At 49.5% G+C, this 14,409-nt stretch overlaps 1 protein-coding gene across 2 annotated transcripts in view; it reads right to left on the bottom strand.

Annotated features, from left to right (window-relative positions):
* The window catches only part of LOC311134633 (cystic fibrosis transmembrane conductance regulator-like), a gene marked incomplete at its 5' end in the record, with an annotated part of 84,559 nt that overhangs the window by 26,245 nt on the left and 43,905 nt on the right, over positions 1-14,409 (bottom strand). For both annotated transcript variants that reach the window (XM_084168368.1, XM_084168369.1), the window contains 4 exons: positions 598-748; positions 1,408-1,487; positions 1,720-2,006; positions 6,800-6,837. In XM_084168368.1, the coding sequence (XP_084024494.1) occupies positions 598-748; positions 1,408-1,487; positions 1,720-2,006; positions 6,800-6,837 (556 nt within the window). The remainder of the gene's footprint in view (positions 1-597; positions 749-1,407; positions 1,488-1,719; positions 2,007-6,799; positions 6,838-14,409) is intronic.

The following is a 14,409-nucleotide window of genomic DNA, read 5'->3' as shown; positions in this document are numbered from 1 at the left end:
AAGACATCACCCATCAATTATTTTCTAATCAAATCAATGTTTTTTGGTCGTGTACGGGGTTGTGATTCTAGAATCTGATTGGACGAGAGCTGACCTCGCACTCCGTTATGTCCCACTTCCCCTCCAGCGGACCTCGCCCCTCTGTGCATCCTCTCCGGCCTCCACCCTCTCCTCCCTCCATTCTCTTCTCTCTCCATCCTGCTGTTGCCCATTGGGTTAACCTCTGACCCTTGGTGCTGTGCCACACGCCTCCCCTGGTCTGCTGGCAGCGCTGCCCGCCCACTGACAGACAAGATGAGCCAGTGGTAGTCTCATAGTCTGTTGCCCACTGCTACAACTTCCTCCATTCACTTTGTGGCTTTCCAAGTTTTCTCACACTCTCACTTTTCTCTCCAATATGTGATATCTCTTTCTATTCCTCCTCTCCTGTTTTCACTCTCCTTTCTTTTATATCCCTTACTTTCTTCGCTTCCCTGTCCGGTACAATAGAACTTCTGGAATAGTTCCAAAAGTGAAAAGCCTGCTCACCTTTCTCACCAGTGGAGATAAATCAAGTTCCCCAGCCGCAGCCCCAGCCAATACCCCTACCAGTCTCACCCTCAGCCTCCAGTTGTTTGAGCTGCTGTCCTGTACGCAGGAAGTACTTCCTCAGGACCATGAATATGACGGCCAATGGGATCGCGGCGATGAAGATGTATGGCCGCATGATGGACACAGTAGAGATGGCTCCCAGCACGATCAGAGTTAACTAGATGGAGATAATACGAATCATGTAAAATACAGAGCTTTCATGGCATCAAAACACTAAAATGAAAAACCTCAAAACAAAAAAAGACATAGAGGGATAGAGATAGATCGAGATAGAGACTGGGAAAGAATATCTTTGAGAGAGAATGAGTGACAGAGTAGCCAGTCACCTACCTGGATGACAGACAGACAGACAGACAGACAGACAGACAGACAGACAGACAGACAGACAGACAGACAGACAGACAGGCAGGCAGGCAGGCAGGCAGGCAGGCAGGCAGGCAGACAGACAGGCAGGCAGAGCAGCCAGTCACCTACCTGGATGACAGACAGACAGATAGACAGATACCTGGATGACAGACAAACAGACAGACAGACAGACACAGACAGACAGACCGAGGAGCCAGTCACCTACCTGGATGACAGACAAACAGATAAGACAGACAGACAGACAGACAGACAGACAGACAGACAGACAGACAGACAGACAGACAGACAGACAGACAGACAGACAGACAGACAGACAGACAGACAGACAGACAGACAGACAGACAGACAGACAGACAGACAGACAGACAGACAGACAGAGGAGCCAGTCACCTACCTGGATGACAGACAAACAGACAGACAGACAGACCGACAGAGTAGCCAGTCACCTACCTGGATGAGGTCAAACAATACAAGAGGAAGCATGTCGTCGATGGTGGCCATGTCTTTAGTGAACTTGTTCATGATCCGACCTACAGGGCAGAAAAACACACACATGGAATTGACTGCTGCTGAACGTTAGAGGAATTGACTGGTGGTGGTCGTACTGACTAACTGACTGATGTATATGCTGTGAGATTACATAGACAACTGACTGATAAATTAGACATTTAAGCCTGTGTTCAGATACAGTACCGGTAGATGCATGTACGTATGTATCTCTAGCAGATTGGTTAAGCCAGGGGTTTCAGCAGTGGGCCTCACCTGTCTTCATAGTGTTGAGTACGGCCATGGGGGCCCTCAGCACAGCAGTGAGCATCTGTTCATGCAGCCTCTTGGACACGGTCAGTAAGGTGTGGACCAGTGGCAGGCCTCTGAAGAACCCCAGTGCCAGAACGCTCTCCGACGTCGCCACGTAGATGTAGATGATGTAATAGGCGCTGGTTGGCGTGACGATGACTGACTGTTGGACGGCGGGTGACGAGGCGTTGGAGTGTTGTTGGTCTACGTAGTTAGGCGCCAACGGGTTGGCCTCCTCTGTCCAGATCTTACTGAGAGGGAGAGAAGAGAGTATAATGGTTACAACAGTATCTGAACTCTGTTTTTTCCTACTTTAGGCCAGGTCCTGAGAGACAACTGCCGATTTTTTTTTCTTCAACTGATGATATTTTTGTTTGAGTACTTTGCATTTAGCTGTTTACATGTTATCATGCTGATCTGAGCTGTTTACATGTTATCAGGCTGATCTGAGCTGTTTACATGTTATCATGCTGATCTGAGCTGTTTACATGTTACCAGGCTGATCTGAGCTGGTTACATGTGATCAGGCTGATCTGAGCTATTTACATGTGATCAGGCTGATCTGAGCTGTTTACATGTTATCAGGCTGATCTGCGTTTCTTTGTTACAGGAGGTGGTCGCAGTTCCGGAGCGACCCACTAGGTGTCATCCTCCGACAACCTTAGGCACCTCCTCACTCACAATCTGGACTAATCATTATCTTATTGGTGTCACCTGTGTCTACCAGTTCACCTGTGTATTTATGCCCTCACTTCCCTGTGTTCCCTTGCTCTGTTTTCTCTGCTAGTTCTCAATGCCAAACAGTACTAATCAGTGTCTGATCGCGAGACGTATGTACAGGTACTTGAGAAGTGTTCTCCCTGTTTCATTGTTGTTTTCAGTCATAGTTAGTATTCCGTATGTTTGCTGTCAGCCTGTTTTTGGAGACCAATTTGATCCTCCTTTATGTTTTTGTCCATTATTTTGTATCCTGGTTTTGGGACCGGTCATGGGCCTGGACAGCCGGCCGTTGGGGTCGGGCTTCATCACCTGGCGCACTGTCCCCATGCATGTCCGGGTGGCAGGGGGGCTATGGGAGGATATCTATGTGGATGACTTCGTCAACTATTTTGAAAAGAAGGTTGACGACATCCGATCCTCGTTTGTTAAGTCAAATGACACCGCTGGTCCTGCTCACACTGCCCTACCCTATGCTTTGACTTCTTTCTCCCCTCTCTCTCCAGATGAAATCTTGCGACTTGTGACGGCCGGCCGCCCAACAACCTGCCCGCTTGACCCTATCCCCTCCTCTCTTCTCCAGACCATTTCCGGAGACCTTCTCCCTTACCTCACCTCGCTCATCAACTCATCCTTGACCGCTGGCTATGTCCCTTCCGTCTTCAAGAGAGCGAGAGTTGCACCCCTCCTACACTCGATCCCTCCGATGTCAACAAGTACAGACCAGTATCCCTTCTTTCTTTTCTCTCCAAAACTCTTGAGCGTGCCGTCTTTAGCCAACTCTCTTGCTATCTCTCTCAGAATGACCTACTTGATCCAAACCAGACAGGTTTCAAGACTGGTCATTCAACTGAGACTGCTCTTCTCTGTGTCACAGAGGCTCTCCGCACTGCTAAAGCTAACTCTCTCTCCTCTGCTCTCGTCCTTCTAGACCTATCTGCTGCCTTTGATCCTGTGAACCATCAGATCCTCCTCTCCACCCTCTCCGAGTTGGGCATCTCCGGCGCGGCTCACTCTTGGATTGCGTCCTACCTGACAGGTTGCTCCTACCAGGTGGCGTGGCGAGAATCTGTCTCCGCACCACGTGCTCTCACCACTGGTGTCCCCCAGGGCTCAGCTCTAGGCCCTCTCCTATTCTCGCTATACACCAAGTCACTTGGCTCTGTCATATCCTCACATGGCCTTTCCTATCATTGCTACGCAGACGACACACAATTAATCTTCTCCTTTCCCCCTTCTGATAACCAGGTGGCAAATCGCATCTCTGCATGTCTGGCAGACATATCAGTGTGGATGACGGATCACCACCTCAAGCTGAACCTCGGCAAGATGGAGCTGCTCTTCCTCCCGGGGAAGGACTGCCCATTCCATGATCTCGCCATGACGGTTGACAACTCCATTGTGTCCTCCTCCCAGAGTGCAAAGAGCCTTGGCGTGACCCTGGACAACACCCTGTCGTTCTCCGCTAACATCAAGGCGTTGACCCGATCCTGTAGGTTCATGCTCTACAACATTCACAGAGTACGACCCTTACACAGGAAGCGGCACAGGTCCTAATCCAGGCACTTGTCATCTCCCGTCTGGATTACTGCAACTCGCTGTTGGCTGGGCTCCCTGCCTGTGCCATTAAACCCCTACAACTCATCTAGAACGCCGCAGCCCGTCTGGTGTTCGACCTTCCCAAGTTCTGTCACGTCACCCCGCTCTTCCGCACACTCCACTGGCTTCCAGTTGAAGCTCGCATCTGCTACAAGACCATGGTGCTTGCCAACGGAGCTGTGAGGGGAACGGCACCTCCGTACCTTCAGGCTCTGATCAGTCCCTACACCCAAAACGAGGGCACTACGTTCATCCACCTCTGGCCTGCTGGCTCCCCTACCTCTGCGGAAGCACAGTTCCCGCTCAGCCCAGTCAAAACTGTTCGCTGCTCTGGCACCCCAATGGTGGAACAAGCTCCCTCACGACGCCAGGACAGCGGAGTCACTCACCACCTTCCGGAGACACTTGAAACCCCACCTCTTTAAGGAATACCTGGGATAGGATAAAGTAATCCTTCTACCCCCCCTTACCCCACCCCCCAAAAAATTAACAAATAAATATATTTTGTAAAGTGGTTGTCCCACTGGATATCATAAGGTGAATGCACCAATTTGTAAGTCGCTCTGGATAAGAGCGTCTGCTAAATGACATAAATGTAAATGTAAATGTGACGCTTTACATTGGCCCCGGTCCTAGGGCACCCTGATCCGTCCCTGCCGTTCATTGTGGAGGTGGATGCTTCAGACGTTGTGGTGGGAGCAATCCTGTTCCAGCGGTTCCTCACGGACGGTAAGACTCACCCCTGCGCATTTTTCTCCCGTCGGCTGTCCCCGGCGGAGCGGAACTACAATGTGGGGAACCATGAGCTGCTAGCGGTCAAGCTTGCCCTGGGGGAGTTGAGGCATTGGCTAGAGGGGGCCGCCCATCCATTCGTCGTATGGACTAACCATAAGAACTTAGCCTACATTCAGGGGGACAAGAGGCTCAATTCGCACCAGGCCAGGTGGGCGTTGTTCTTCACGCGCTCTCCCGGCAATTTGACCCCGTGGACCTGGTGGAGAGGGACGACCCCATTGTCCTCAATGCCGTGATTGCTGCCCCAGTTTCGTGGGGAAACGATAGGCTGGTCAGAGCAGCGCTACGGCTGGAGCCCGATCCGGGCGGAGGTCCATCTGGGAGGATATACGTACTGAAGGCTGCGCGCTCACGACTGCTTCAGTGGGCGCACGCGTCCGAACTCACCAGCCATCCGGGGGGTGCCAGGACTTTGGAGTTCCTGCGTAGGAGGTTCTGGTGGCCATCAGCTGAGGGGGATACGAACGAAGAACTCACGTCAGCCCGCGGCAGGGCTGCTCTGACCCCTGCCTATCCCCAAGCACCCCTGGTCCCACATTTCATTTCCGCCCTAACCCCCTCTGATGGATACACATTTACCTGGTCGTTGTGGACCGTTTTTCGAAGGCTGCCCACTTCATTCCCCTTCTCAAACTCCCGTCGGCCCGGGAGACGGCTAAGTTGGTGTTTTCCGGGTCCACAGCCTTCCCCAAGATGTGGTGTCGGATCGGGGTCCTCAGTTCGCCTCCAGGTTCTGGAAGGCGTTCGCCACCTGCCTCGGCGCCTCCATCAGCTTGTCTTCCGGCTTCCATACCCAGTCGAACAGGCAGACAGAGCGCGTCAACCAGGATCTGGAGGTGGTGCTGAGGTGCTACGCCTCCAGTAACCCAGCTACGTGGAGTCAGCGACTGGCGTGGGCGGAGTACGCCCCAACACCCTTCTCTGCTCATCCACCGGCCTGTCCCCCTTCCAGTGCCAATACGGGTACCAACCCCCACTATTCCCCGAGCAAGAGGAGGAGGTGGCTGTCCCGTCGGTCCAGGCCCACATCAGTCGCTGTCGCCGCACCTGGAGGCAGGTACGGGCGGCGCTTAAGCGGGCCTCGTCAGGTCTCAACATCAGGCCAACCCCAGGCATCGCCCGGCCCCGGTTTTTCGCCCGGGACAGAGGGTGAATCTTCCCCTCCGCGGGGAGTCCAGGAAGCTCATCGGGCCTTTCAGAGTGGTCCAGCATGTCAACCCAGTGGCCTACCACCTGCAACTTCCCCCCACCATGCGGCTGCATCTCACGTTCCATGTGTCCCTCCTTAAGCCCGTCGCCACCTGTCCCCTGACTCCCCCTCCTCATCCTGTTCCCCCACTGCGCCTCGTCGGAGGGCAGCCAGCTTTTACTGTGGACCGGATCCTGGACTGCCGGCGGGGGATCCTGGATCCTGGACAACCTTAGGCACCTTCTCACTCACAGTCTGGACTAATCATTATCTTATTGGTGTCACATGTGTCTACCTGTTCACCTGTGTATTTATGCCCTCACTTGCTTGTGTTCCCTTGCTCTGTTTTCTCTGCTAGTTCTCGATACCAAACAGTACTAATCAGTGTCTGATCGCGAGACGTATGTACAGGTACTTGAGAGTGTTCTCACTGTTTCATTGTCGTTTTCAGTCATAGTTAGTATTTCGTATGTTTGCTGTCAGCCTGTTTTTGGAGACCAATTTGCTCCTTTATTTTTTCGTTGTCCGTTATTTTGTATCCTGGTTTTGGGACCACCAGTAAAGATCCTTGTTTCACCATCTCTGCCTACTGCCTACTGTCTATTCTGCACCGCACCTGGTTCAGACCTCACACCAACCCTTACATTTCTTGTGGTGGATACTACTTGTTTAACCTTGTAGGCTAATCATCCTAGTGCCTTGTGATGAAGATTACAGTACATGTAAAAACAAACAAGTACTTACTCTGTGATAAGAAATATCCCCAGGACAGAGCCGGCAACCTACAACACACAATAAACACAGTTAGACTGAGGGTGGCAACAACATGCATTTAAATAATATTGTCAATAAATGCAATTATGATCTAACAGGGTCCCTCTAGCCTAGCGCTACCAGACATTAGTCCATACTCTCCCCCTGGTCTGCTTCCTGTTTCATTTTTGCCATGGAAAACAATATTGCGATACTGGTATTGTCACAGCCCTAAATGTTATGGGTTAATATAGAATCTATATAATAGAGGGTGTACGCGGTACTGGTAAAACATGAGCCTATGACAATAATTAAAACCAAATCTGTAGTTTGCAAGACTGAGAAGATGTAGAGTTGTTGCTTGACTGGAACAAAATCCTGTGCAAACTACAGACACAGATAAAACAAGGAGACAAATGTTTCACCGGATGTATTGCACCGGACGTCGTTCTTAGTGATTCTAATTGTATTTGAGGGTAATGGGGATAGGTGCAATTGAAACGTTGAATGATCAAGTTTGGGGAAGAGGTTGTCGGGAGAGGTCGTGTTTTTCTCTAGCTGGAGGTAAGCAGGAGGTAAGCTTCTCATATGGTGTTGAGTAAAGCTTAACCATGTATTAGATCGTAGGTAGGTAGTTAGCTGTAGTTAGGTATTGTATTTATTATAGGTTAGTATTGTTGTTATTGTAGGTTTCCGTAGGTAATTGTAGGTTAGTATCGAAGCACGAGGCTAGCTAGCTAGCGGGTAGCTACTGGTATCGATTAGCAACGCTGGAGAGCTGTTTCCAATGTTAATGTAGTCCTAGCCATCGTTTAATTTTTGCTGCGTTATGCGTTATGAAAGGAACTAGACACGGACTTGAATTATCTGTTTAGTGTGCTAACACACTCTTGGCAGTTTGTTGTAACCAAGTATTGATGCTAAATTGTGTGTTAATGGATGCTAGCTTGCAAGTTAGCTACGGCGTCATAGCTAGGCATCGTGGGTTGTTGTGGGTAGTTACTGTGTCTTGGCAGTGCCGGCTGTAGCACGAAGCGAGCTACCTAGCCGTTTTTTCGAACAGAGTCAGAGTCAACACAATAGCCATTGTGTGCCGGGTGTAGCACGAAGCTAGCTAGCTAGCCGTTCTTCAAACAAAGTCAACACAGTGGCCATTGCTAGCTTCCCAACACGACCAGCTAACTGTACGGTAGTAGCTAAATACAATATACTTGTCCTAGCTAGCCAACGTCTAATCATTGCTGCGTCATGAAAGGAACTTGACACAGACACGAATGATCTGTTTAGTGTGTTATCACACTATTGGTGGTTTGTTGTGACCAAGGGTTGGTGCTATACGGTGTGTTATTGTTATTGGATGCTAGCTTGCTAGTTAGCTATGGTGTCATAGTTGAATAAAGTGGGTTGAGTCTATTCCTTTAAACATTGAACCGCTGTGGTTCACAACAATTCTGATTTCTAAAGGTGGAAGTTGGGAGAGTTTTTGTTCGGGTGGTTCAGTGAAACAATTTTAGTTTCTGAGGTAGAAGTTTTTGGTGAGGGAGGCCCTGCTCTCTCCGCTCCCAGATGCTTAGCTCATTTCATTCCGATCTCCTCTGCATTTTTGTAGCCATTTGCTACAGCCTGTCAACTATGCCTCTGCCTATCCCTGTTCTCTCCTCTCTGCACAGGCTACACAAACGCACCACACCGCGTGGCTGCTGCCTCTCTAACCTGGTGATCCCTGCACGCACCACCCACGTGGAGTTCCAGGTCGCAGGCAGCCTCTGGAACTGCCGTTCTGCTGCCAACAAGGCTGACTTCATCCCAGCCTATGCCAACCTCCAGTCCCTCGACTTCCTGGCGCTGACGGAAACATGGATCACCACTGAAAACACTGCTACTCCTACTGCTCTCTCCTCGTCTGACCATGTGTTCTCGCATACCCCGAGAGCATCTGGTCAGAGGGGTGGTGGTACAGGAATCCTCATTTCTCCCAAGTGGACATTCTCAATTTTTCCCCTAACCCATCTGTCTATCTCCTCATTTGAATTCCATGCTGTCACAGTCACTAGCCCATTTAAGCTTAATATCCTTGTCATCTATCGCCCTCCAGGTTCCCTTGGAGAGTTCATCAATGAGCTCGACGCCTTGATAAGTTCCTTCCCTGAGGATGGCTCACCCCTCACAGTTTTGGGGGATTTCAACCTCCCTATGTCCACATTTGACTCATTTCTCTCTGCCTCCTTCTTTCCACTCCTCTCCTCTTTTGACCTCACCCTCTCACCGTCCCCCCCTACTCACAAGGCAGGCAATACGCTTGACCTCATCTTCACTAGATGCTGCTCCTCTACTAATCTCACTGCAACTCCCCTCCATGTCTCCGACCACTACTTTGTTTCCTTTTCTCTCTCGCTCTCCTCCCACACTACTCACTCTGCCCCTACACAGATGGTAATGCGCCGCCGCAACCTTCGCTCTCTCTCTCCCACTACTCTCTCCTCTTCCATCCTATCATCTCTTCCCTCTGCTCAATCCTTCTCCCTCCAATCTCCTGATTCTGCCTCCTCAACCCTCCTCTCCTCCCTTTCTGCATCCTTTGACTCTCTGTGTCCCCTATCCTCCCGGCCGGCTCGGTCCTCCCCTCCAGCTCCGTGGCTTGATGACTCATTGCGAACTCACAGAACAGAGCTCCGGGCAGCGGAGCGGAAATGGAAGAAAACTAAACTCCCTGCCGACCTGGCATCTTTTCACTCCCTCCTCTCTACATTTTCTTCATCTGTTTCTGCTGCTAAAGCCACCTTCTACCACTCTAAATTCCAAGCATCTGCCTCTAACCCTAGGAAGCTCTTTGCCACATTTTCCTCCCTCCTGAATCCCCCCCCCCCCCCCCCCCCCCCTCCCCTCCTCTCTCTCTGTGGATGACTTCGTCAACCACTTTGAAAAGAAGGTTGACGACATCCGATCCTCGTTTGTTAAGTCTAATGACACTGCTGGTCCTGCTCACACTGCCCTACCCTATGCTTTGACTTCTTTCTCCCCTCTCTCTCCAGATAAAATCCTGCGACTTGTGACTGCAGGCCGCCCAACAACCTGCCCGCTTGACCCCATCCCCTCCTCCCTTCTCCAGACCATCTCCGGTGACCTTCTCCCCTACCTCACCTCGCTGATCAACTCATCCTTGACCGCTGGCCATGTCCCTTCCGTCTTCAAGAGAGCGAGAGTTGCTCCCCTTCTCAAAAAACCAACACTCGACCCCACTGATGTCAACAACTACAGACCAGTATCCCTTCTTTCTTTTCTTTCCAAAACTATTGAGCGCGCCGTCTTTAGCCAACTCTCTTGCTATCTCTCTCAGAATGACCTTCTTGATCCAAACCAATCAGGTTTCAGGACTGGTCATTCAACTGAGACTGCTCTTCTCTGTGTTACGGAGACTCTCCGCACTGCTAAAGCTAACTCTCTCTCCTCTGCTCTTGTCCTTCTAGACCTGTCTGCTGCCTTTGATACTGTGAACCATCGGATCCTCCTCTCCACCCTCTCCGAGCTGGGCATTTCCGGCGCGGCTCACTCCTGGATTGCGTCCTACCTGACCGGTCGCTCCTACCAAGTGGCGTGGCGAGAAGCTGTCTCCGCACCACGTGCTCTCACCACTGGTGTCCCCCAGGGCTCAGTTCTAGGCCCTCTCCTTTTCTCCCTATACACCAAGTCACTTGGCTCTGTCATATCCTCACATGGCCTTTCATATCATTGCTACGCTGACGATACACAACTAATCTTCTCCTTTCCCCCTTCTGATAACCAGGTGGCGAATCGCATCTCTGCATGTCTGGCAGACATATCAGTATGGATGACGGATCACCACCTCAAGCTGAACCCTGGCAAGACGGAGCTGCTCTTCCTCCCGGGGAAGGACTGCCCGTTCCATGATCTCGCCATCACGGTTGACAACTCCGCTGTGTCCTCCTCCCAGAGTGCGAAGAGCCTAGGCGTGACCCTGGACAACACCCTGTCGTTCTCCGCCAACATCAAGGCGGTGACCCGATCCTGCAGGTTCATGCTCTACAACATTCGGAGAGTACGACCCTGCCTTACACAGGAAGCGGCACAGGTCCTAATCCAGGCACTTGTCATCTCCCGTCTGGACTATTGCAACTCGCTGTTGGCTGGCCTCCCTGCCTGTGCCATTAAACCCCTACAACTCATCCAGAATGCCGCAGCCCGTCTGGTGTTCAACCTTCCCAAGTTCTCTCACATCACCCCCCTCCTCCGCACACTCCACTGGCTTCCAGTTGAAGCTCGCATCCGCTACAAGACCATGGTGCTTGCCTATGGAGCAGTGAGGGGAACGGCACCTCTGTACCTTCAGGCTCTGATCAGTCCCTACACCCAAACGAGGGCATTGCGTTCATCCACCTCTGGCCTGCTGGCTCCCCTTCCTCTGCGGAAGCATAGTTCCCGCTCAGCCCAGGCAAAACTGTTCGCTGCTCTGGCACCCCAATGGTGGAACAAGCTCCCTCACGACGCCAGGACAGCGGAGTCACTCACCACCTTCCGGAGACATTTGAAACCCCACCTCTTTAAGGAATACCTGGGATAGGATAAAGTAATCCTTCTAACCCCCCCCCCCCCCCCCCCCCAAATTGTAAAGTGGTTATCCCACTGGCTATAGGGTAAACGCACCAATTTGTGAGTCGCTCTGGCTAAGAGCGTCTGCTAAATGACGTTAATGTGCCCCTGAGCAAGGCACTTAACCCTAATTGCTCCTGTAAGTCGCTCTGGATAAGAGCGTCTGCTAAATGACTAAAATGTAAATGTAATGTAAATCTCAAGAAAACTGTAGGCTATTACACCACTTTTTATTATTACCGCATGTCAGAGGCATGAAAAATTAGCAAATAGACTTGGAAAACGGATGTTATAGCCTACGTTCCAAAATTCGATGTGGTTCGACAGGAACACTGACATTTTGCCAAGTCAGAGATGAGTGGCCGACACCAAGACGCAAGCTGACAGCAGGGGACGCATAAATTCTGGCCTAATGACAATCGGCAAATGTCATTACAATTTTTGGTGTTTTGTGTAACATGTCTCTTTCCATTCACCACTGTTTGGAGGCTGGAAATATGTTGCTAGTGGATGAACATGCACGGATAGCCTAGTAAAGGAGCCCTTTGAAGTGACTGTTTTACAATCAGATGAAAACATCATGACTGGTTGTGTTTATGCCACAATAAAAGGTAATACATTTTAAAAGTTAAATGACAAATTATGACTAAACCCACAGAGATCCTATTGAATTAATAGTGATTCTACATGTACAGTGGGGAAAAAAAGTATTTAGTCAGCCACCAATTGTGCAAGTTCTCCCACTTAAAAAGATGAGAGAGGCCTGTAATTTTCATCATAGGTACACGTCAACTATGACAGACAAAATGAGAATTTTTTTTCCAGAAAATCACATTGTAGGATTTTTAATGAATTTGTTGGCATATGATGGTGGAAAATAAGTATTTGGTCAATAACAAAAGTTTCTCAATGCTTTGTTATATACCCTTTGTTGGCAATGACACAGGTCAAACGTTTTCTGTAAGTCTTCACAAGGTTTTCACACACTGTTGCTGGTATTTTGGCCCATTCATCCATGCAGATCTCCTCTAGAGCAGTGATGTTTTGGGGCTGTCGCTGGGCAACACAGACTTTCAACTCCCTCCAAAGATTTTCTATGGGGTTGAGATCTGGAGACTGGCTAGGCCACTCCAGGACCTTGAAATGCTTCTTACGAAGCCACTCCTTCGTTGCCCGGGCGGTGTGTTTGGGATCATTGTCATGCTGAAAGACCCAGCCACGTTTCATCTTCAATGCCCTTGCTGATGGAAGGAGGGTTTCACTCAAAATCTCACGATACATGGCCCCATTCATTCTTTCCTTTACACGGATCAGTCGTCCTGGTCCCTTTGCAGAAAAACAGCCCCAAAGCATGATGTTTCCAACCCCATGCTTCACAGTAGGTATGGTGTTCTTTGGATGCAACTCAGCATTCTTTGTCCTCCAAACATGACGAGTTGAGTTTTTACCAAAAAGTTATATTTTGGTTTCATCTGACCATATGACATTCTCCCAATCCTCTTCTGGATCATCCAAATGCACTTCAGACGGGCCTGGACATGTACTGGCTTAAGCAGGGGGACACGTCTCGCACTGCAGGATTTGAGTCCCTGGCGGCGTAGTGTGTTACTGATGGTAGGCTTTGTTACTTTGGTCCAAGCTCTCTGCAGGTCATTCACTAGGTCCCCCCGTGTGGTTCTGGGATTTTTGCTCACCGTTCTTGTGATCATTTTGACCCCACTGGGTGAGATCTTGCGTGGAGCCCCAGATCGAGGGAGATTATCAGTGGTCTTGTATGTCTTCCATTTCCTAATAATTGCTCCCACAGTTGATTTCTTCAAACCAAGCTGCTTACCTATTGCAGATTCAGTCTTCCCAGCCTGGTGCAGGTCTACAATTTTGTTTTTGGTGTCCTTTGACAGCTCTTTGGTCTTGGCCATTGTGGAGTTTGGAGTGTGACTGTTTGAGGTTGTGGACAGGTGTCTTTTATACTGATAACAAGTTCAAACAGGTGCCATTAATACAGGTAACGAGTGGAGGACAGAGGAGCCTCTTAAAGAAGAAGTTACAGGTCTGTGAGAGCCAGAAATCTTGCTTGTTTGTAGGTGACCAAATACTTATTTTCCACCATAATTTGCAAATAAATTCATTAAAAATCCTACAATGGGATTTTCTGGATTTTTTTTTCTCAACTTGTCTGTCATAGTTGACGTGTACCTATGATGAAAATTACAGGCCTCTCTCATCGTTTTAAGTGGGAGAACTTGCACAATTGGTGGCTGACTAAATACTTTTTTCCCCCACTGTAGCTATGATGAGGCCGATAAAAAAAAATTGTGCACGCATGTGCATATAGGAGGTCCTGTACCGGGAAGAAATGAATTCTACTTTCACCTCTGGTTAATATATAATATTTCCTCTAATACAGTGATGTTATCGGTTAATATAGAATCTTTCCTCTAATACAGTAATGGTATCGGTTAATATAGAATCTTTCCTCTAATACAGTGATGTTATCGGTTAATATACACTGCTCAAAAAAATTAAGGGAACAACACATCCTAGATCTGAATGAATGAAATAATCTTATTAAATACTTTTTTCTTTACATAGTTGAATGTGCTGACAACAAAATCACACAAAAATTATCAATGGAAATCAAATGTATCAACCCATGGAGATCTGGATTTGGAGTCACCCTCAAAATTAAAGTGGAAAACCACACTACAGGCTGATCCAACTTTGATGTAATGTCCTTAAAACAAGTCAAAATGAGGCTCAGTAGTGTGTGTGGCCTCCACGTGCCTGTATGACCTCCCTACAACGCCTGGGCATTCTCCTGATGAGGTGGCGGATGGTCTCCTGAGGGATCTCCTCCCAGACCTGGACTAAAGCATCCGCCAACTCCTGGACAGTCTGTGGTGCAACGTGGCGTTGGTGGATGGAGCGAGACATGATGTCCCAGATGTGCTCAATTGGATTCAGGTCTGGGGAACGGGCGGGCCAGTCCATAG

The sequence above is a fragment of the Coregonus lavaretus genome, assembly GCF_964263955.1.
Source record: "Coregonus lavaretus genome assembly, chromosome: 9".
NCBI lineage: Eukaryota > Metazoa > Chordata > Actinopteri > Salmoniformes > Salmonidae > Coregonus > Coregonus lavaretus.
Note: the sequence above shows the minus strand (reverse complement) of the source record. Positions and strands in the feature narration are given on the sequence as shown.